This window comes from Balaenoptera borealis (assembly GCF_965194805.1).
Source record: "Balaenoptera borealis genome assembly, chromosome: 4".
NCBI lineage: Eukaryota > Metazoa > Chordata > Mammalia > Artiodactyla > Balaenopteridae > Balaenoptera > Balaenoptera borealis.
In genome coordinates, this window is record NC_138861.1 from 149278769 (window position 1) to 149303230 (window position 24462).

A 24462-nucleotide genomic window follows, 5' to 3' on the forward strand; every position below is an offset into this window, starting at 1 on the left:
TAGAGCCATTTTGGTGAGGACATAATGGTATCTTGTTATGATGTTGGTTTCTATTGTCCTGATTACTGAGGAGGTTGAATAGCTTTTACTTCATCGTTGGCTATTAGGAGTTTCTCTTTGGTAAAGGATCTGCTCAAAATTTTTACCCGTTTTTATATTGAGGTTTTTGTCTATCGCTTTCTGATTTTTAGGACATCTTGGTATATTCTGGTTACAAGCCGGTTACATATACCTTTGCCCTCTCTGTCTTACCTTTTTATTCTCCTAATGGGGTCTTTTGACCAACAGAAGTTCTTAATTTTTAATGTAGTGCACAATTTATCAATCTTTTTCTTTATGGTTAGTGCTTTTTGCATCTTGTTTAAGAAAACTTTCCTTACTTCAAGCTCACGAAATACTCTCATGTGTTATGTTTGAAGCTATTTTCATTAGCCTTCGCACTTAGGTTTATAAACCTGCAACTGAGTTTTTCTTTTTATGTAATTTTTTTATTGAGAAAGAAATTACACACAATTAATAGTGCAAATCTTTTAAAATTTATTGTGATAAAGTACACTTCACGTAAAATTTATCATCGTAACCATTTGTAACTACACAGTACAGTGGTATTAAGTACATTCATGTTTTTGTGCAGCCATCACCACCATCCATCTCCATAACTGTTTTCATCTCGTAAAACTAAAACTCTATACCTATTAAACAATAACTCCCCATTCTCCCCCCCATACCCCCGCAGCTTCTGGCAAGCACCACTCTTCTTTCTGTCTCTACGATTCTGACTACTCTAAGTGCTTCATATACGTGGAATCAGACAGTATTTGTCTTTTTGTGACCAGCTCATTTCACTTAGCATGGTGTCCTCAAGGTTCATCCATGTTGTAGCATATTGCAGAATTTCCTTCCCTTTTGAGGCTGAATAATACTCCATTGTGGGGACTTCCCCGGTGCTCCAGTGGTAAAGAATCCACCCTCCAATGCAGGGGACGCGGGTTCAATCCCTGGTCAGAGAACTAAGATCCCACATGCCGCGGGGCAACTAAGCCTGCGCGCCACAACTACTGAGCTCGCGTGCCTCAATGAGAGAGCCTGCATGCTGCAAACTACAGAGCCCACGGGCTCTGGAACCCGAGCCACAACTAAAGAGAGAAAAACCCCATGCCACGGCTAGAGAGAAGCCCGCGCGCTGCAGTGAAGATCCCGTGCGCTGCAACGAAGACCTGATGCAGCCAAATAAATAAATATTTTTAAAGAAAATACTCCATTGTATGTATATACCACATTTTTTTTTTAAATTAATTCATTTATTTATTTATTTTTGGCTGTGTTGGGTCTTCGTTTCTGTGCGAGGGCTCTCTCTAGCTGTGGCAAGCGGGGGCCACTCTTCATCGCGGTGCGCGGGCCTCTCACTATCGCGGCCTCTCTTGTTGCGGAGCATGGGCTCCAGACGCGCAGGCTCAGTAGTTGTGGCTCACGGGTCCAGTTGCTCCGCGGCATGTGGGATCTTCCCAGACCAGGGCTCGAACCCGTGTCTCCTGCATTGGCAGGCAGATTCTCAACCACTGCGCCACCAGGGAAGCCCATATATACCACATTTTGATTATCTGTTCATCTATTGATGGATGCAACCTAGGTTGCTTCTGTATTTTAGCTATTGTGAATACGGGCTATGAAAATGGGTATACAAATATCTCTTTGATGTCCTGCTTTCAGTTCTTTTGAACATATAACCTGAAGTGAATTGCTAAATCTTGTGGTAATTCTGTTTATAATTTTTTGAGGAACTACCATACTTTTTCCACAGCCCCTGTACCATTTTACATTCCCACCAACAGTGCACAAGGGTTCCATTTTTTTCTATATCCTTGCTAACACTTACTGTTTTCTGTTTTCTGATAGTAGCCATCCTAATGTGTATGAGGTGGTATCTCATTGTAGTTTCGATTTGCATTTCACTAATGATTAGTGATGCTGAGAATCTTTTAATGTGTTTATTGGCCATTTGTACGTCTTCTTTGGAAAAAATGTCTATTCAAGTCCTTTGCCCATTTTTGAATTGGGTTTTTTTTTTCTTACTGTTGAGTTTTAGGAGTTCTCTCTGTATTTTGAATATTAATCCCTTATGAAGATAATATGATTTCAAATATTTTCTCCCATGCTATGGGTTGCCTTTTTACTCTGTTGATACTGTCTTTTTTTTTTTTTTTGATACTGTCTTTTGATGCACAAAAATTTTTAATTTTCATAAAGTCCAATTTAAAATTTTTTTCTTTTATTACCTGTGCCTTTGGTGGTGTATCCAAGAGGTCATTGCCAAATCCAATGCTGTGAGGCATTTTTCCTCTCTTCTTCTAAGAGTTTTATTATTTTAGGTCTTACATTTAGGTCCTTGATCAATTTTGAGTTAATTTTTGTATATGGTGTTAGGTAAGGGTCCAGCTTCATTTTTCTGCATGTGGACATCCAGTTTTCCCAGCACCATTTATTGAAAAGACTGTCCTTTCTCCACTGAATGGTCTTGGCACCCTTATCAAAATCATTTGGCTGTATATGCAAGGGTTTATTTCTGGTCTCAGTATTTTATTCCCTTGGTCTGTATGTCTGTCTTAATGCCAATACCGCACTATTTTTTATTACTGTAGTTTTGTAGTAAGTTTTGAAAGCAGGAAGTGTGGGTCCTGCAGTTTTGTTCTTCTTTTTCAAGATTGTTTTGGCTACTTGGTGTCCCTTAAGATTCCATATGAATTTTAGGATGGATTTTTTTATTTCTGAAAAAAAAGTGTCTTTAGGATTTTGATAGGGATAGCATTGAATCTGTAGGTCACTTTGACTAGTACTGACATCTTAATATATTGCCTTCCAATCCATGAGCATGAGACGTGTTTCCATTTATTTATGTCTTTTTGAATTTCTTTCAGCAATGTTTTGTAGTTTTCATCATATAAGTCTTTCACCTCCTCGGTTAAGTTAATTCCTAAGTATTTTACTCTTTTTGATACTATTGTGAATGGAATTGTTTTTGTAATTTCCATTTCAGATTGTTCATGTGTAGAAATGAAACTGATTTTTGTGTGCTGATGTTGTATCCTGCTATTTTGCTGAGTTCAGAAAGTTCTAACAGTTTTTTTGTGGAATCTTTAGAGTTTTGTACGTATAAAATCATGTCATCTGCAAATAGGGATAATTTTATTCCTTCCTTTCCAATTTGGATGCCTTTTATTTCTCTGTCTTACTTAATTGCTCTGGCTAGAACTTCCAACCATGTTGAATAGAAGTGGTGAAAGGCAAACATCCTTGCCTTAGAGGAAACGCTTTCAGTCTTTTACCACTGAGTATGATGCTTGCTGTGGGTTTTTTATTAATGACTTTTGCTATATGGAGGTAGTTTTGTTCCATTTCTAGTTTTTCTGAGTGTTTTTATCATAAAAGGGTGTTATATATTGTCAGATGCTTTTTCTTCATCATTTGAGGTGATCATGTGTTTTCCCCCATCCATTCTGTTGGTGTGGCATATTACATTGATTAATTTTCATATGTTGAACCATTCTTGCATTCCAGGAACAAATTCCACTTGGTCATGTTGTATAATCCTTTTAATATACTGCTGAATTCTGCTTGCTAGCATTTTATTGAGGAATTTTGCATCAGTGTTCATAAGGGATACTGATCGGTAGTCTTGTAGTGTGTTTGTCTGGCTTTGGTGTCAGGGTAATGCTGGCCTTATAAAGGGAGTTGGGAATTGTTTCCTTCTCTTCAATTTTTTTGAAAAATTTTCAGAAGGATTGGACTAGTTTTTTCTTTAAATGTTTGCTGGAATTCACCCATGAAGCAATTGCATCCAGGGCTTTTCTTTGTTGGGAGATTTTTGATTACTGATTCAGTCTCCTTACTAGTTACAGGTCTATTCAGTTTTCCTGTTTCTCCATGATTTAGTCTTGGTAGGTTTTGTGTTTCTACGAATTTGTCTATTTCATCTAGGTTATCCATTCTGCTGGTGTACAATTGTTCATAGTTCTCTCTGATAATCCTTTTTATTTCTGTAAAATTGATAGTAATTTCTTTTTTTTTTGGCCTCACCGTGAGGCTTGTGGGGTTAGTTCCCTGACCAGGGATTGAACCCAGGCCCTTGGCAGTGGAAGTGTGGAGTCCTAAACACTGGAATGCCAGGAAATTCCCTGATAGTAATATTTTTCACTTAAATTTCTGATTTTTGTAATTTGAGCCTTTTCTTTTTTCCTTAGTCTAGCTAGCTAAAGGTTTGTCAATTTTGTTGCTCTTCAAAGAACCAAATTTTGATTTCATTGATTTTCTTTATTGTTTTTATATTCTCGATTTCATTTAACTCTGCTCTCATGTTTATTATTTCCTTCCTCTGCTATCTTTGGGTTTAGTCTGTTCTTTTTCTAGTTCCTTAAGTTGTGAAGTGAGGTTATTGAGTTCAGATTTTTCTTGTTTTTTAATATAAGCATTTATAGCTATAAATTTCCTCCTTAACACTGCTTTTGCTGCATCCCATATGCAGGTATGTTGTGGTTTTGTTTTCATTCATCTCTAAGTAATTTATAAATTTGCTTTTGATTTCTTCTTTGATCTTTTGGTTGTTTAAAAGTGTGTTGTTTAATTTATACAATTTTGTGAATTTTCTAGTTTTCCTTTTGTTCTTGATTTCTAACTTCAACTTGCTGTGGTCAGAGAAGATACTTTCTATGATATCTGTTTTTTAAAATCTCTTGAGACTTAATTAGTGGCCTAACATGTAGTCTATTTTGGAAAACATCCCATGTTCACTTGAGAAGAATATCCCATGTGCATGTTATTGTTGGGTAGAGTGTTATGTACATGTCTGTTAGCTCTTGTTGGTTTATCATTGTTTAAGTTCTTATTTCCTTACTTACCTTCTGTTTGGTTGTTCTACCCATTATCATGAGTGAGGTATTCAAGTCCCCAACTATTACTGTAGAACTATCCATTTCTCCCTTCAATTCTGTTAGTTTTTCTTCATATATTTTAATGGTCTGTCATTAGGTATGTAAATGCTTATATTATATCTTCTTGCTGTATTGAAAATACAATGTCATCCTTTGCCTCTTGTAACCAGTTTTTATTTAAGTTCTATTTTGTCTGATATTAATATAGCCATCCCTACTCTGTTTTCATTAATATTTGAATGGAATATCTTTTTCCATCCTTTCAATTTCAGCCTGTTTGTCTCTTTAAATTTAAAGTGAGTCTCTTGCAGACAGCATATAGTTGGACCATGGTTTTTTATCCATTCTGCCAATCTCTGTCTTTCAATTGGAGAGTTAATCCATTTACATTTAATTAATTACTGATAAGGAAGGACTTACTTCTATCATTTTGCTATTTGTTTTCTATATGCCTTATAGCTTTTTTGTCCTTCATTTCCTGCATTACTGTCTTCCTTTGTGTTTAGTTGATTTCTTGTAGAAATGTTTAAATTCCTCTCTCATTTCCTTTTGTATATATTCTATAGCTTTTTTCTTTGTGGTTACCATGGGGATGACATCTAATAACACTCTAATTTGAATTTATATGAGCTTAACTTCAATGACGTACAAAAACTGTGCTCTTTTACAGCTCTGTCCCCCCACTTCCAGTTGTTGATATCACAAAATTACATCTTTATACATTGTGGGTCCCAAAATATAAACTAATAATTTTTAAAAATTATGTAGAAAGGAAGATTTGGAGTCACAAACTAAAGTTACACTACTACTAGCTTTTATACTCATAATTGTTTTTTTCTTAAATCATATAGAAAACAAAAAGTATAGTTACAGATTGTTATAATACTGGCTTTTATAATTCATGTATTTACCTTTATTGAGATCATTATTTCTTCATTTGGCTTTAGGTTACTGTATAGTGTCCTTTCATTTCACCTTGCAGGACTTCCTTGAGCATTTCTTCCAGGGCAGGTGTAGTGTTCACATCTCCCTCAACTTTTGTTTATCTGGGAATGTCTTAATTTCTCTCTCACTCTTGGAGGACAGTTTTGCCAGATAAGGATTTTTGGTTCACAGTTTTTTCTTTTAGCACTTTGAATATATTAACCTACTGTCTTCTGGCCTCCATTGTCTCTGATGAGAAATCTGCTGATGATCTTATTGAGGCTCCCTTGTATGTGATAACACTTTTCTCTTGTTGCTTTCAAAATTCTCTTTTGTCGTTGTTTTTTGAAAGTTTGATTATATTATGTCTTCATGTTCATCTCTTTGAGTTCATCTTACTTGAAGTTTTTGAGCTTCTTGGGTGTTTGTATTCATGTATTTCATCAAATTTGAGGAGTTTTCATCTTTAGTTTTCTAGAGATTCTACCAGAAAACTACTAGAGCTAATCAATGGATTTGATAAAGTAGCAGGATACAAAATTAATGCACAGAAATCTCTTGCATTCCTATACACTAATGATGAAAATTCTGAAAGAGAAATTAAGGAAACAATCCCATTTACCATTGCAACAAAAAGAATAAAATACCTAGGAATAAACCTACCTAAGGAGATGAAAGACCTGTATGCAGAAAATTATAAGACACTGATGAAAGAAATCAAAGATGACACAAACAGTTGGAGAGATATACCATGTTCTTGGATTGGAAGAATCAACATTGTGAAAATGACTATACTACCCAAAGCAATCTACAGAAAGCAATCTACAGATTCAGTGCAATACCTATCAAACTACCAAGGGCATTTTTCACAGAACTAGAACAAAAAAATTTACAATTTGTATGGAAACACAAAAGACCCCAAATAGCCAAAGCAATCTTCAGAAAGAAAAACGGAGCTGGAGGAATCAGGCTCCCTGACCTCAGACTATAGTACAAAGCTACAGTAATCAAGACAGTATGGTACTAGCACGAAAACAGAAATATAGATCAATGGAACAGGATAGAAAGCCCAGAGATAAACCCATGCACATATGGTCACCTTATCTTTGACAAAGGAGACAAGAATATACAGTGGGGAAAAGACAACCTCTTCAATAAGTGGTGCTGGGAAAACTGGACAGCTACATGTAAAAGAATGAAATTAGAACACTCCCTAACACCATACACAAAAATAAACTCAAAATGGATTAAAGACCTAAATGTAAGGCCAGACGCTATAAAACTCTTAGAGGAAAACATAGGCAGAACACTCCATGACATAAATCACAGCAAGAAATAGATAGCTAGTGGGAAGGAGCTGCATAGCACAGGGAGATCAGCTTGGTGCTTTGTGACCACCTAGAGGGGTGGGATAGGGAGGGTGGGAGGGAGGCTCAAGAGGGAGAGCACTTCCCTGGTGGTGCAGTAGTTAAGAATCCACCTGCCAATGCAGGGGACACAGGTTCAAGCCCTGGTATGGGAAGATCCCACATGCCACAGAGCAACTAAGCCCATGCACCACAACTACTGAGCCTGCGCTTTAGAGCCCGTGAGCCACAACTACTGAAGCCTGTGTGCCTAGAGCCCATGCTCTGCAACAAGAGAAGCCACCATGATTAGAAGCCTGTGCACTGCAACAAAGAGTAGCCCCCACTCGCACAACTAGAGAAAGCCTGCATGCAGCAACAAAGACCCCACACAGCCAAAAATAAACAAACAAACAAATAAATTTATTAAAAAAAGAGGGAGGGCATGGGGGATATATGTATACATATAGCTGATTCACTTTTTTATACAGCAGAAACTAACAGAACATTGTAAAGCAGTTATACTCCAATAAAGATGTAAAAAAATTTTTGAGGGGTTTTCAGCTATTATATCTCCAAATATTCTTGCTATCCTTTTCTTTCTCTTCTCCTTCTGGGGCTCCCACAGTGTGTATATTGGTCTGCTTGATGGTGTCCCACAGGACCCTTAAGCTCTGTTCACTTTTCTTCAATCTTTTTTTCTTTCTGCTCCTCAGCCTCAATAATTTTCATTATTATCCCTTCAAGTTCGCTGATTCTTTCTTCTGCCTGCTCAAATCTGCCTTTGAACCCTCAAGTGACTTTTTAATTTCAATTATCATACTTTTTAGCTCCAAAAATTTCTTTTTTAGTTTCTTTTTACATTTTCTGTCTCTTTATTAATATTTCTATTTTGTTCACACATTGCTTTCTTGACTTTCTTCACACCTTTCTTTAGTTCTTTGAGCATCTTTAAGATGGTTGTTTTAAAGGTGTCTGGTATATATCTGCCATTAGGTCTTTTTTTTCAGTGATAGTTTCTGCTGTTTTTTTTTCCTTTGAATATACCATATTTTCCTGTTTCTGTGTTTGTCTTGTGATATTTTTGTTGAACATTGGACATTTGGATCTAATAATGTGGTAACTCTGGAAATCAGATTCTCTCCTTTCCCATAGTTTGCTCTTTCTGTGTGTTATTGTTTCTGTTTATTGTCTTGGGTTTTTTTATTTGCTGTAGGTTGTCTCTGTGTTGAGGATCAACCTAAAGTATAAACCTAAGGTCTTCACAGTTCTTTTCTGAGCCTTTTCCTTGGCATGCTTGGTCACTTTCTAATTTTCCCCATGTATGTGAAGTTATTTTTGAATGTCCTTGTCTTTGATATCTGGCTTCAAAGGAGAAAAAGCAAAAATGCAGAGGGGTTAAAAAGGGCACTGGCCCTTTAAGTCCCCTGGAAGTCACTTCAGCTGGAGGGGGAGGGTCTTGCAATAATGGGGGAAGTGCAACAACAATGGCCGCTGGCCTGTTCATCTGCACCTCTGTGATCAGAAGCAGCAATCAGTGATCAGAGCAGAGACCCCCGATATCTGTACAGGGTCTTTTTTGCCCCACCGGTTCCTGCAAGCTGTGGGCAGGCTGCTCCAGAAACAGGTGCATGGCCTCCTGGCCTCGGGCCTCCTGGCTGGGGGAGGGGGGGTGGGAAGCTTCTAGGTGCTAAGAGCTGAAATTGACCGAAATGAACTGCAGTTTACCATCCAAGGCTTCCCCTGGAAGCCATCAGCAGACTCCAGAGTTCCCAGATGGTTACATCAGAGGGTTCTGCCCCTGCAGTTGTTGTCTGGGTGGGAGATGGAGTCTCACCTCACAGGTGCCCCCTACTCTGCCATCTTCCCTGAATCTGCTTGGTACAGATCTTAAGTGTACAGCTTGACGTATTTTTATATATGTACACATCCATGTAACCTCCACCCAGATCAAGGTATAGAATGTTTCCAGCACCCGGAAGTCTCCTTCCTGTCCCCTCCCAGTCTGTACGCCCAGAGATAGCCATTCATCTGACCCTGTCCTTGGTGATTCTGAGCTTCATGTAAACCACACAGCATGGGCTCTTTGGTTCTGGCTCCTTTTGCTCACATTCTATCTGTGGGATTCACCAATTTCGTTGAGTGTAGCAGAAGTGCATGCCAATAAAAATTGCTTGTAGCACCTGTTGTAAGAAGGTGCCATAATTTCCTTACACCCTCTCCCATTGTTGGGCACTGTGATCGCAGTGGCTGCAACTATTCATGCGGTGTAACTATAACCTGTGGTGGATAAGAGAGCTCTTGTCTCTCGGTTTTCTATCCAGAAGTGGAATTGCTGGGTTACAGGGTATGCATATATTTACCGATAGTAGGTACATCCAAATAGCTCTTCACATTGTTTATAACATTTTCTAGTCCCATTTGCTACATCCTCACCAGCACAGTACTGTCAGTCTTTTTCACTTTAGCTATCCTGGTGTGTCTGTAGTCGCATTTCATTGTGGATTTAATTTGCATTTCCCTGATAAGTAATAATAGTGAGCACCTTTTCATATGCTTGATGGTATTTTGGATATATTCTTTTTGTGATCCAATTTTTCAAAGAATTTGCCCATTTAAAAATTTATGTCAACTTTTTCTTATTTACTTATAGGAATTGTTTATATATTCTGTATGTGGGTCCTTTGTAAGATATATTGAAAGTACTTTCTCCCAGTCCAGGCTTTGACAAACAGTAGTCTATGGGCCAAATCCATCCTGTGGCCTGTTTTCATATGGCCTGAAATTAAGAATGGTTGTTACAATTTTTAAAAAACAAACGAAAGTAGAGAAGAATATGTGACAGAGACCATATGTGACCCATAGAGTCTGAAGTATTTACTGTCTGGCCCAGTCTATGTCTACAGCTTGTCTTTTTACTCTCTCAATAGCTATGTCCTTTGATGAACAGAATTTCTTCATTTTCATGAAGTCCAATGAACCATTTCTTAAATGTTTGAGAATTTCTGTGTGCTAAGTACTCTTTGTCTGCCCTCTAGTAAAGATATTCTCCTGTTTTCTTCTATAAGCTGTATTATTTTAAGCCTATCATCCACCTCACATTAATTTTTCTGCATGGTATAAAGTACAGTTAAGATTTTTCCCAGATGGATTTCCATTCATTTCAGCACAATTTACTAAAAGTGCCACTGTTTCCCCCACTAAGAATTACAGTAGTGTCTTTGTCATAAATCAGGTCACTGTGTATGTGTGGGTTTTTTTCTGGACTCTTTTCTGTTTTTTTCTTTTGTGTGTCTGTCCCTGGGCTAATACTCCCCTGGCTTAGTTACTGTAGGCTTATAATATGTCTTGATATCCTACAGTCTTCCATCTTTTTTCTTCCACATGGTATTTATCAATCCAGGTTCTTCACATTTCCATATAAAATTCTATGATCTACTTTTTAAAAACCAGCTGGGATTTTGATTGTACTTTCAATGCCTATGATAAAGGACTCATATGCAGACTATATAGAGAACTCCTGTCAATAAGAAAAAGCTACTTAGCACATTTTAAAAATATTTTATTTATTTCTTTGGTTGTGCCAGGTCTTACTTGCGGCAGGTGGGCTCCTTAGTTGCAGCATGCGAATTCTTAGTTGCGGCATATGGAATCTAGTTCCCTGACCAGGGATCAAACCCGTGCACCCTGCATTGGGAGTGTGGAGTCTTAGCCACTGGACCACCAGGGAAGTCCCCATTATCTGTCTTTTAATGCTTTGTTCCTTGTTTTTCTTTTCGTCATTTGTTCCTTTGACTATAGAATTCTGGCATACCTTAACTGAGGCCATTGTTTCTGGGTTCTTCTTTTTGCCTAGTACTATTTTTTTGTATTGTACTTGTCTTGCTCCTATTTGTAAACGTCTTTCAGTATTGCAGCCTAAAGGCAGTTCTTGTCTGATAAAGGTAGAGTGCAGATGATATTTCCTCAGAGTTGGTTGATTTAGACTCTGCTCTCTCTTTTCTTTTATAATAATTTTTTTGTATAAATCTAGCTATTTATTTTTGGCTGCAGTGATTCTTCGTTGCTGCGTGCGAGCTCTCTCTAGTTGCGGTGAGCAGGGGCTACTCTTTGTTGTGGTGCACGGGCTTCTCTTGTTTTGGAGCACGGGTTCTAGGTGCGTGGGCTTCAGTAGTTGTGGCTCGTGGGCTCAGTAGTTGTGGCTCATGGGCTTAGTTGCTCCGCGGCATGTGGGGTATTCCCAGACCAGGGCTCAAACCTGTGTCCCCTGCGTTGGCAGGCGGATTCTTAACCACTGTGCCACCAGGGAAGCCCCTATAATAATTTTTTTAAAGTCCTGGTCATGTTCTACTTTTCTTCTGACCAAAATGGTGAGGGGTTCATAAATTCAGCATGTCCTACTGCTCTGCTCAGCACCATGTTTATCAGCTGTTCCATAAGGTACCTTTGTCTTTACCCACCTGGGCCTTCCATGCCCCCCACCCCTCGCCCTGGGCTGTGCCCCAGTGTGTGTGGTTGTTCAGAGCGTTGTTGTCTTGTTTCCCCTGCAGCTGCTCCTCTGTTGGGAGGGAATGTCCTGCATCATGATCACTGTGGTCACCATGCAGTTTGGTCCTAGCTCTTCTGCCTTGGGATACTTTGGAAGTTTTGAGGTCTATGGTGTGATGCTGGATCCGTTTACTTGTCATAATGTTGCTGGAGAATTCCTTCTTCTTTCCCTCCTTCATTTTGGTGTGTTATTTACTATTTTTACTTCTTTAAGTTTGCTTCCTTGGGTCCACTCCACTTAAGAGAGTGATTTGAGCCTGAGTATTGCATCATGAGTCAAAATATGTATTTTGTCATGTCCATTTAGGTAAATTTTAGATTATTTTTTATTCTTACAAGATCTCATGTTGAGAAAAATAATCTTAAGTTGTGAAAACTATTAATAAGATTGTGTCTCTCACATTCATAGTCTCGTCTCAAGGAACTGGAGCAAGAAGCCCATTTTGTTGCAGGAGAACAGTTTCTTATAACGAGCAGTAATCAGCTTCGAGAGGTAAAGCTAAATTTCAGTTCTTTTATTAAATATACTTCCTGTTCAGGGGTTAAATGGAGATTTATTCTGATTTTATAAACATTATTTTAATGTGATCATCTGAAAAGTATGTAACTTGTTCATGTCTCTCACATTGAGATTCATTACTTCAAAGCCTTTACATCTAAGAAAAGTACTGAATCAAAATCTAAGCATTTTGTCACACCTAGTCGGGTGTGTCCCCTCTGGCTGGTTGCTTTAACTCTGTTATAGTGATGTTCAGGTCCTCTTAAATCTGGGACCCGCTCATCATGTGAAATGGCTTTTGTTGCAGATCCTGTTTGGCAAACTGCAGCTGCACCTGCTGCGTCCACAGGAGACTCTTCCCAAAACTGGACTCCGGAGACACCCGTCCACATCAGAAGCCGTGGTAAGGGTCGACAAGTGTCCCCTCGCTCTCTGAGACAATAGCACCTCCCACCACATGCGAGTCCCTTGCAGAGCCGCATGCTTGTGGTGGCACAAGCCGGCAGCAACCACCACGGAGCAGTTCCGTTCCCTCACTTCCTTTCTGCGGCAGGAGAGGTGCCCCCACCCCAAGGTTGCCCTTCAGTTATGAAGGAAGGACAAAGAGGCCTACGGTACAGTTTTCCAGAGGCAATAAATTGCCTTGATTTCCTGCGGAGGATAATTTGATGGAATTTTGTTCTGGAAACCAAATTCTTGACAATGTAGTCAGGACTTCTTCATTTCATGCCCTCATAAGAGACTGGAAATGGGAAAAGTCATCAGTCTTCTCCTTTCCCCAAGTTTGTTTTAGAAAAATTTAGCTGCCCTTCCCTTGAGAGGAATGCATTTTTTAACAGACATGGAGTAGTGAGATGCTGCTTTAATCGAATGGCAGAGTGTGAATAGATATTCAGAACCCCGTGAGTATAATGATACCGCTGGAAGCCTGCAGCGAGGAGCTTGGCCAGTGGGCGAAAGGACACGTGTTGCTCTGGTGAGGGCCGGCTGTGGAGGCTCCAGCTCATCCTTTCTGTGCCTTGTTCAGCGTTGGATTTTGCAGCAGAGGAAAGCTTCCCTCCAGACTCCTCTGTGCACATCACCTTTCCAGCCCCGCACTTCCTGCTCGTCTCAGCCCTGGCGGGGCACCACGCTTGCCAGCTGTCCCCACACCTGGCCCTCAGGGGGCCCAGGCATCAGTCACCGAGTGAACGCCCACCCCTGGGGAGTGCTGCTCCCTGAGAGGGACTTGCATCTTCCCTTCTCCCCAAGTCTTCCCCACCTTGGTCAGCGTCCTCCTCCGGGTCCTTGGGAGCCAGCAGTGAGCTTATCCCTGCTGGTGACTCATCACATCCAGGCAGAATGATCTTTTAAAAGTGTTAGAAAAATCATGTTGATCCCCTGCCTTCAACTTCAATGGCTTTCTTTTTTTCTTTTTTTTTTTTTGGCTGTGTTGGGTCTTCGTTGCTGTGCGCGGGCTTTCTGTAGTTGTGGCGAGCGGGGGCAACTCTTGGTTGCAGTGCGTGGGCTTCTCATTGCAGTGGCTTCTCTTGTGGTGGAGCACGGGCTCGAAGCTCGCGGGCTTCAGTAGTTGTGGCACGCGGGCTCAGTAGTTGTGGCTCGTGGGCTCTAGAGTGCAGGCTCAGTAGTTGTGGCACACGGGCTTTGTTGCTCTGTGGCATGTGGGATCTTCCTGGACCAGGGCTCGAACCCATGTCCCCTGCGTTGGCAGGCGGATTCCCAACCACTGTGCCACCAGGGAAGTCCCCAGTGGCTTTCCATGACACTCAGAATCACATCCCAGCTCTCGAGTGTGCCTCCCCCCGGCCCGTGGGTCTGGACCTGGCCCTTCTTTGGCCTCCCTCACTCCTCACTCCCAGCACCCCGCTGAGCACACTTCTCACAGGCTCCTTCCTCAGTCTGGAAACTCTTCCCACGGAGTGTGCTCAGCTGGCTTCTGATTGTCAGCTTAAGTATTGCTTCCAGAAAGGCCTCCTCTGGTCACAGGTGACAGTAAGACCCCCAGCCACAACCTATTCCTTCACCTCGATTTGTTTTCTGCACGCAACTTGCCAAAATGCTGGAGAGGGCATGGAGAAAAGGGACCCCTCCTACACTGCTGGTGGGAAGGTAAGTTGGTGCAGCCACTGTGGAGAACAGTATGGAGGGTCCTTTAAAAACTAAAAAGAGAACTACCGTATGACCCAGCAATCCCACTCCTGGGCATCTATCCAGAGAAAACCATGGTTAGAAAAGGTGCATGCACCCCAGTGCTCATAGCAGCACTGTTTACAATAGGCAGGACACGGAATCAACCTAAACGTCCATCAGCAGAGGAGTGGGTAAAGATGTGGTACCTGTATACAATGGAATATTACTCACCCATAAAAAGAATGAAATAATGCCATTTGCAGCAACATGGATGGACCTAGAGATTGTCATACTGAGTGAAGTAAGTCAGACAGAGAAAGGTATATATCACATGATATCACTCATATGTGGAATCTAATTTTTAAAAAATGATTTAAACGAACTGAATTTACAAAACAGAAACAGACTTAACAGATATTAAAAACAAATTTATGATTACCAAAGGGGAAACGTGGGGGGGGGAGGGATAAATCAGGAGCTTGGGATGAACATACACACACTACTATATATAAGATAGATAACCAACAAGGACCTACTGTATAGCACAGGGAACTCTACTCAGTATCCTGAGATAACCTATATGAGAAAAGAATCTAAAAAAGAAGGAATATATGTATATGTATAACCGAATCACTTTGCTATACACCTGAAACTAATGCAACATTGTAAGTCAACTATACTCCAATAAAATTTTAAAAAATAAAAATAAAGTTACCTAGTTACTTGTTTGCTTGTTCCAGTAGGATGTAGGTTGCACAGATCAAAGACTTTATCTAACTTGTTCACTACATCCCCAGAACCAAATGTCCTAGACTAGCACTTGCTGGGGCTGAACTGTTGGCTGTGTGTTCACAGAGCACGGCAAGGGCAGGGGGCAGGACCCACCCTGCTGGAGAGACTCTCGAGTGGGTTTCAACGCCACATGGCAGTGTGCCCTCAAGTCCCAGGGGTGGCGGAACCTGGGAAAGCCACACGTTTCCCCTCGGACTGCACCTGAGCTGGGGGTCTTGGCCTGATTTATTCTCCATCCAGGCACCAGCTGGCAGTGTTGCCCTTCCCTTTGCTGCTCCTTAGCTCTCCCAGACAACCGACAACAGAAGAGAGGAAATGGGATTCTCCTCTGGTGTCGAGGTGCTTCACTGTGCACAGAATTCAGACAATGCCCTGAATTTTTCTTCACAAAGACATAATCAACATGAATCATATTATATTAACTTTAATCTCTTACTTAGCTGAACAAGTCACACTATTCTGTACATTTAAAAAGATAAACCTGCACTAGGCAACATACGCACATGGTTCTCAATTCAAAATTAAGACTCCTTCTTCCTACTTCCCTTCACCCTCCCTGTTCCCCTCCCCGTGGGAAGGGATGTGGACTTCTGGTGAGATGGACAGCCTGGAACAATTCAAGTAAGGGTGCAACTATGAGCTTAGATATGGTTTTGTTAGACTTTGTCTTTTAGAGTAGTTTCAGGTTCACAGCAAAATTGAGCAGAGGGTACGGAGAAGTCTCGTACACCCCCTCCCCACCCCACACACACAGCCTCCTCCACCAGTAGCACGCCCCACCAGGGGGTACATTTGTTACAGCTGATGAACCCACCCACACTGACACATCATCATTGCCCAAAGTCTGTAGTGCATTAGGGCTCCTTCTTGGTGTTATACAGGCTATGGGTTTGGACAAATGTGTAATGACACGTATCCACCATTACAGCATCGAACAGAGTGGTTTCACTGCCCTAAAAAGCCTCTGTTCTCCCTATTCATCTCTCCCCTCAACCCCTGGCAACCACTGTTTTTACTGTTTCTATAGTTTTGTCTTTTCCAAAATGTCATATAGGAATTATACATTATGTAGCCTTTTCAGATTTGATTCAGCTAGCAATATGCACTTAAGTTTCTTCCACATCTTTTCATAGCTCATTTCTTTCTAGCACAGAATCATATTCCATTGTCTGGATGGACCACAGTTTTATTTATCTATTCACCTATTGAAGGATATCTTGGGTGCTTCCAAGTTTTAGCAGCTATGAATAAAGCTGCTGTAAAACATTTGTGTGCAGGTTTTCACGTGGACATAAGTTTCCATCTTATTTGAGTAAATAAATAGCCTGATTTCTGGATTGTATGGTAAAAGTATATTTAGTTTTGTAAGAAACCACCAAACTGTCTTCCAGTGTGGCTGCACCATTCTGCATTCCCACCAGCAGTGATGAAAATTCCTGTTGCTCCACGTCCTTGCCAGCATGTGGTGGTGTCGGTGTCCTGGATTGTGGCCGTTCTGACAGGCGTTAGCTATGTTTTAAAAAGACCGCTCTCGTCACTGGTTGGAGAATGGAGGAGTCCCATTAATAGGCTGTCGCTGCAGTGTGGGCACTGCTGGCTCAGCGCCCAGGCGATGGCAGTGAGGATGGAGCAGAGCAGACACATGCGCAGAGCATTTTGAGAACAGAAAGGAGCTTCTCTGAGTGTGAGTTCACATGAGTGTGAATGCAGAGTAATTCCTGGTTTCCTTAGTTGTGCACCTGAGCAGATAGTGATGGCCGCTGCCCAAGGAAAACCAAGAGAGGAACAGTTTACGGGGGCTGGGGGTCAAGTGTCCAGCCTTGGACATGTGAAGACAGATGTGTGCACAAAACATCGATACAGAGCAGTTGGGTCTGTGAGGAGAAGTCCTGTGCTAGAGATGCACACCTGGAAGTAGTTGGCCCTGGGATGGCGGTCCTCTACCCTGGCAGGAGCTTTGGGAAAACACTCATGCCCAGGCCCACAACTGATCCACAGAATCAGTCTGTGGGCTGCGTGGCCCAGTCCGGACATTTTTTTTGGTTTTTTATGGATTAGTCTTGCTTAATAATGTCTTATTTATCTATCTATCTATCTATCTATCTATCTATCTATTTATTGGCTGAGTTGGGTCTTTGTTGCTGCATGTGGTCTTTCTCTAGTTGCGGCGAGCGGGGGCTACTCTTCGTTGTGGTGCGCGGGCTTCTCATCGTGGTGGCTTCTCTTGTTGCGGAGCACGGGCTCTAGGCGTGCAGGCTTCAGCAGTTATGGCGCGCGAGGGCTTCAGCAGTTGTGGCTCGCGGGCTCTAGAGTGCAGGCTCAGTAATTGTGGCTCACGGGCTTAGTTGCTCCGTGGCATGTGGGATCTTCCGGGACCAGGGCTCAAACCCATGTTCCCTGCATTGGCAGGCAGATTCTTAACCACTGCGCCACCAGGGAAGCCCCAGACATGTTTTTGAAGCTCCCCTGCTGATTCTAGAAGCAGCCAGCACTGATAACCACAGAACTGAACTCTGAGAAACTGACATTTAGGGGTCAGAGAGAGAAGTGGTGCCAAGCGGAGGCTATGGAACGACCACAGAGAGAGAAGGGAGCTGAGAAGAATGTGGGGTCAGGAGCCAACAGAGGGAGCGTTTGATAAAGCTTGTAGAGCGGCAACGGCCACGGCACTCTGCCTCTGATCATGAACCAGCGCGGCAGGGCTTTATCCAGAGCGTTATGAGATCAAACACTTCATCCTTTTCAAGTGTTCTCAGACAGCTCGATTCGAGATATACAGGGAGACTGTGGTTAGAAAGTTATTTTGTGAGTAAGGTATCAGGATAAAGAGAGTTAGTTGATCTTAAGCAGTTTTCTTGGCTAAGTGTTTTCATGCACTTTCATCCCGCTAGGGATAGCTTTTCTGAGAAACTGCAGTTCTGGATTACACCGAGGCAGGAGTCCTCCCCCTGGGTAGAGCCTGCTCCGAGGACACCAGTGTTGGCCCTCCTGTTTATGTTCCTATGGCTGGCCAAGACTCCGTGACCTCAGTCTATTAAATAGAGAGTGATGCAGTTCCGTGGCTCACGCTAGTACATTAAAGTTATGTCATCAGTTCTCCCCCAAGTTGATTTATAGATTCAAAATGATCCTAACTAACACCCTAGCAGGAACTTCTGGTAGAAATTGGCAAGCTGAATCCCAAATTTGTATGGAAATGCAAAAAACTAAGAAGAGCCAAGATAATCTTGGGAAAAAGCACTATTGAAGGACTTAGTCTATTGGATATCAAGACTAATCATGAAGCAATAGAAATTATGAGGAATTAATTAATCAGTACAAAGTAGTGTCAATTCAAGGATAAGCAAATAGACCAATGGTCCAGGATAGGGAATCTACAAACAGACCTGCACATGTGTGTATAAAGTGCATGTTCTCTGAGAGGGAGGGCTCATTACATAAGGGGCCAGTGCATCTTGACCCCTGTTTCACACCATATACAAAAATAAATTTCAAATGAATTGTATATCTAAATATAAAAAGTAAAACAAAGATTGTAGAAGATACCATAAGAGAATATCTTCAAGGCCTTGAGGTAGTTAAACATCCTTAAACAGGACACAAGATGCATCAACCATAAAGGAAGAGATTGATCAATTGGGCAATAGTAAAATTAAGAATTTCCATTTATGAAAAGACACTATTGGACTTCCCTGGTGGCACAGTGGTTATGAATCTGCCTGCCAATGCATGGAACACGGGTTCGATCCCTGGTCCGGGAAGATCCCACATTCCGCAGAGCAACTAAGCCTGTGCACCACAACAACTGAGCCTGCGAGCTAGAGCCCACGAGCCACAACTACTGAGCCTGTGCGCCACAACTACTGAAGCCTGAGCGCCTAGAGCCTGTGCTCCACAACAAGAGAAGCCACCGCAATGAGAAGCCCGTGCATCTGCAACAAAGAGTAGCTGCCACTCGCCCCAACTAGAGAAAGCCCCTGTGCAGCAACAAAGACCCAACGCAGCCAAAAGTAAATAAAATTTTAAAAAATAAATAAATAAAAAAGACACTATTAAACAAATAAAAGAACAACCCACAGAGGGGTAGAAGATATTTCCACTAAATATAGCCAACTAAAGAAAACCCTGTCCAGAAAAACAAATTCCTACAAATCAAGAAGAAAAAGACATACAAACCAACGTTTTAAATGACAAAAAAAAACAACAACAACATGAACAGGGTTTAATGAAAGGAGATATACAATTAGTCAATAAACATTTGAATCATGTCTGACTTTATTAGTCAGGGAAATAAACACTAAAACTACATTGAAATGTCACTTCACATTTGCCAGGATGGCTAAAATTAAGACCTAGGAGAACATGTGTTGGCAAAGATGTGGAACAAGGAGGACTTTCATGCGCTGCTGATGGGGACAAAAACCATTGTGTTTACCTTGGAGAACTGGCTGGTGTCAGCTCTGCTACAGGTGACCCAGCAGCCGCTCTCCTCTTTACGTACATGTTCAACAGAACTGTGGATGTGTGTTAACCAAAATCTGTGTGCCAGAATGTTCACAGCAGCACTCTTTGTAATAGCCCTGCAGTGGAAACAGCGCACATGTCCATCAGGGGTGGAATGGATAAATAACTGTCCTGCATTCAAATAATTCCATATAGCAGTGCCCGTAAATCATACAACAAGGACCAACCTTAAAACCAGAATGTTGAACAAAAGAAGCCACACACAAAGAGTACCTATCCTATTCCATTGATACAAAGCTCAAAAACTGGAATAAGTGGTCTTGCTGGTGGAGGCCAGGGGGCTGGTTACCTCTGGGGGAGGGCCAGAGGCCTGCTTGGGAACCTGGGTTGTTCCCTCTGGGTGGCAGTACCCAGGTGTGTTCTTGTTGTGATAATTTAACAAACCGTGTTTACATGATCTTGTACTTTATGTATGTTGTATTTTGACTTTTTAAAATTAAATTTAAAACCTATAGTCATATTCCAGTGTTACCTCCCCGACTTTATGCTCAGATAACTGTGATTCAGATGTTGGGTGTTCCTAAACTACTGAGTTACCCATTTGTAGGCATTTTCCTAGTTTACTGTCCTACATGGTATTTTACATGCCCTGGATTTAGATTTCAGGAATTTAAATCTCAAGAGGAATCTTATTTCCGAGCTCATGTGAAGTGCCTTTAGCTCCCAAGTGTACAATAATGATTCTGTAAGGGATTAAAATTAAGACACTTGATAAACTGAGTTTATTATGAGTCTTCATTTTGGAAAATATGCTCAAGATAGACCATTTATTAGTAGGACTTTTCCAGCTGAAAATAAGTGTTTGAAATGTTAAAACTAAATGAAGGAATTATATTGGTGATATTTATTCTTATTTTTTAGTTAAATGCTCTGCAAGACCTTCATCCATTACCCAAAATAATTTTGGAATATAGGCAGGTAAGTTAGATTTTTTTTTTGTCAATAAGTTGGTAATGAAGGGGGCCCATATGGCACCGTCTCTGTTCACAAAATCCATCATCACTGAAATAGCCCTGACAGTGTCCTAAAGGGAATGCAGTTTGTTCACGTTGACCTCATATTAGCACTGCTTCTTGTACCAGACATGATATTCCTCAGGTCTACAAACAGCCCTGCTGTGATTCTGAGGAGTCGTAAATGGAAGAGGACAAACAAAAATTCTGAAGGAAGTATTTGGTGTGTCATCCTTGTGTGGCCACAGTGAGACTTAGGCTTCCATCAGCGCCGAGTTCAGAAGCCTGTCCCACAGGCCTCCTCCCTCTCCCGGCCTGGTGGTGTTTTATCGTCTCGCATTGACACTTACTGACTTATGGGCATGCCCCTCTCTCTAGCTATGCTTCTGGCTCCTCCTGTTTTCCCCGTTCACATACCTGCTGTCTGTTCACAGGTATGACTTGCTGCCGCTCGGACCATCGTTATTTACTGCTGTCCTTGTTAGGGCTGGGCAGCTGTGTGTGCGTGGGGTTGGGGGGGGTGGGTAAATGGTAGCACCTGAACTAAAAGAGGCCCCACGGGGGACACTGGATGCCGGGACTTGGGAACTCTCCCTTTATCTTTGCAACTTTTCTGTAAAAAGAATTATTCCAGGACAAAGTTTATTTTGAAAGGGGTAGGGTGACGTCTTTGTCTGTTGGTCATTGTTATTTAATTCTGGGCACCATGTAAGGCCATTTCAGGGCCTCCTGGAGTCACCTGAGGTGACGTCAGTGACACGTGCCCAGCATTCTGTGAGACACTGCTTTGACACTTGTTCCTAATTTAAACACTTAAACACAGAAAGTGATTACTTTTGTCTTGTAACCTAGGTTCACAAGATCAAGTCAACCTTTGTAGATGGATTGCTAGCTTGCATGAAAAAGGTAACTAAAGCTAAGAAAAAAGATATCATGATTGGGAATATGGCTTACACATGGGTTCAGATACATGTAGAATTTCTTTAAATAATCCAATATTCTTGAAACTATGAACCATGATTTTGTTATCATTTAGGTCTATAGCATAAGTTGACATTATACCTTAAAATCTCATATTCATGTGGAAGCTCTACTGCTGACCACGTGCTTTCACATCTGTTATTACATCTCTTTTCATTTGAGGGGCATGTTGTTTTAGTTCATGCATGAGGAGTCTGCAGTCAGAGGTGTTCTGTGACTTGTCTGCGGCCACACAGCAAGTGACAGCCCCGGTCTGGGGTGCACAGCCCCACCTTGAGTCCACGCTGAGATCCCCCCCCCACGGCATGTCAGCCCACGTGTCCTACTGCAGCTCCTGCACAGCCTGGGGGAGAATCTCCTTCACCCTGATCACATGCAGGAGTTTGTAACCCCAAGGACATTTGGGTTGGGAGTTTAGGGCCCGTGGCTCCTGGTTCTCTGGATGGGAGCAGTGAGCCTTGTGTGCTGAGGGGCCCGCGTGTTTGTGACTTCACACGGCACTGTCAGAGCATGAGCTGATTCTTTCCAACTGATAAAGGGCTCCATTTCCTCCACGTGGAACCAGACTGGAACCGTGACCGGAAGACTGTCAGCCAAGCATCCTGTAAGTTAGCTCTTGTTAAATGCCTGTTTCTGTGTCGGGACTACAGTTTTGCCTAGATGTGTGTTTGCCTGTGCACTTTTTGTTTGTAAGAGGAGACCCCATACTGATAGGCTGTGGAGTTTTTTCTGTTTATTGATTCAGCCAATGTTCATTTAGCACATACTATGGTTTTTTGTGTGTGTGTGTGTGTGTTTTTTTTTTTTTTTAATTTTTATGGTAGTGTATATATGTCCATGCCACTCTCTCACTTTGTCCCAGCTTACCCTTCCTGCTCCCCGTGTCCTCAAGTCCATTCTCTAGTAGCACGTACTATGTTTTGGGCACTTAGTGGGGGATCAGGACACTACACGTGTGAAGTGTTGAGTTAGTGGGGGGGGGTCTTCACGTCCAGAGAGTCACGCACTCTGGTGCTGAGGGCAGGAGGGACAGACACCTCTTCCCACCCCATTCTTCATTTTCAGATTTGTACTGGACAGGTGGCTTCCCCAGATTATCTCTCTTTTTTTTTTTGGCTGCGTTGGGTCTTTGTTGCTGCGCGGGCTTTCTCTAGTTGTGGCGAGCGGGGGCTACTCTTCGTTGCAGTGCGCGGGCTTCTCATTGCGGTGGCTTCTCTTGTTGTGGAGCACGGGCTCTAGGTGCACAGGCTTCAGTAGTTGTGGAACACGGGCTCAGTAGTTGCAGCTCACGGGCTCAGTTGCTCTGTGGCATGTGGGATCTTCCCGGACCAGGACTCGCACCTGTGTCCTCTCCAGATTATCTCTTGCTGAGCTTTATTCTCTTCTAGAAATTTCTCACGTCTCTGGCTTGCGGGTAGCACTCCTCCCAGGTTTTCTGGGATGCTGTAGTTTTACTTATTTATTTTTCTGTTATTTCAATTGAATTTTTTGAAAAAGGAGATAAACATCATGTGTGCATTTGGCCCCCACCTTTGACTCAAAATGTACATCATCATTTTAACAGCTGCATTGTACTCTACTTAGTGGCTATCCCTATTGAGGGTCATTTAGATCGTTTTCAGTTTTAATTATTTTATATGTGCCATAAACTTACTTGTACAAATATTTTTGGTATGTTTTTCTGTTGATTTCCATAGCATAAATTCCTGGAGATGGAACTTCTGAGTCAAAGTATATGTGTATTTTTAAGGCTTTCCCTCGCCAAATTGTCCTCCAGAGAAAAAAAAGTTTTACGTTCCCAATCTATTTGTAAAATGTTTGGTTCCCTACATCCTTGCCAGTACAGGGAGTCTTCATTTTGATTACTAGTTCATGGCTTGATCTTTAAATATCTGTTCCTTTAAACATTAAGTGAGGTTGACTATATAAAAGTTATTCTTCTGTGAGTTGTCTGTTCATGTCATTTTGCACATGTCTCTGGAGGATGTATATTTTTTTCTATAGGTATGGAAAAGCTCTTTATATAATAAAGATCAACCCTTTGTAAAATACTGAATTCTTTTTCTCCGTTTTTCTTTTGCCCCTTAATTTTTAAAGTATAATGTTTGCTATACTTAAAATGGCTTTTCCATTATACAAATAATATATAATTCTAAAGAATTCAAACAATAGATAAAAACATAAATGACAAAGTAAAAGTCACCTGAAATGCCACATCATTAACATTTTAGTGACCATACTCTATTTCTTTATGCACACACGTATGTGCATGCACACACACGTGCACACACACACATGTACATGACTGGGATTATATCATACATGTTTTTTTTATTGCAGACACTCCCTCACCACACCCATATCTCAGCCCTTTACCCTCAGGCCCAGTGCCATTGGAAGCTCATGTTAGCAGCCTAGAGTGTGTACATCCATATTTTCCTCCAGACTTATAATAAAATCTTATACAGACCCATATGTATCTATACATAGAGAGAGAGAGAGAGAGAGAGAGAGAGAGAGAGAGAGACACGAAATGACTTTGTCATTCTTATTTTACAGAATTAGAATTTTATTTTTCTGCCTCTCGCTTTTCTCTCTCAGCAACAGCTCGTGGAATCCCTGCAGTTCCTCTGACAGGGTCCTGTTTCACCTTTTTTAAAAATTGAAGTATAGTTAACTTGCAATATTATATTAGTTTTAGGTGCACTACATAGTGATTTGGTATTTTAACATTACACACCGTACGGCCTTATCACAATATTATTGACTATATTCCCTGTGCTGCACATTACATCCCTGTGAGTTATTTTAAAATAAATGCCCTGTTTCTCCATGTCCCT

At 41.5% G+C, this 24462-nt stretch overlaps 1 protein-coding gene across 5 annotated transcripts in view; it reads left to right on the top strand.

Annotated features, from left to right (window-relative positions):
- Positions 1-24462, top strand: part of POLN (DNA polymerase nu) — a 177576-nt gene that overhangs the window by 54343 nt on the left and 98771 nt on the right. For all 5 annotated transcript variants that reach the window (XM_082390927.1, XM_082390924.1, XM_082390923.1 and 2 more), the window contains 5 exons: positions 12153-12236; positions 12550-12645; positions 20550-20606; positions 21494-21547; positions 22161-22226. In XM_082390927.1, coding sequence (XP_082247053.1) covers positions 12153-12236; positions 12550-12645; positions 20550-20606; positions 21494-21547; positions 22161-22226 — 357 coding nt within the window. The remainder of the gene's footprint in view (positions 1-12152; positions 12237-12549; positions 12646-20549; positions 20607-21493; positions 21548-22160; positions 22227-24462) is intronic.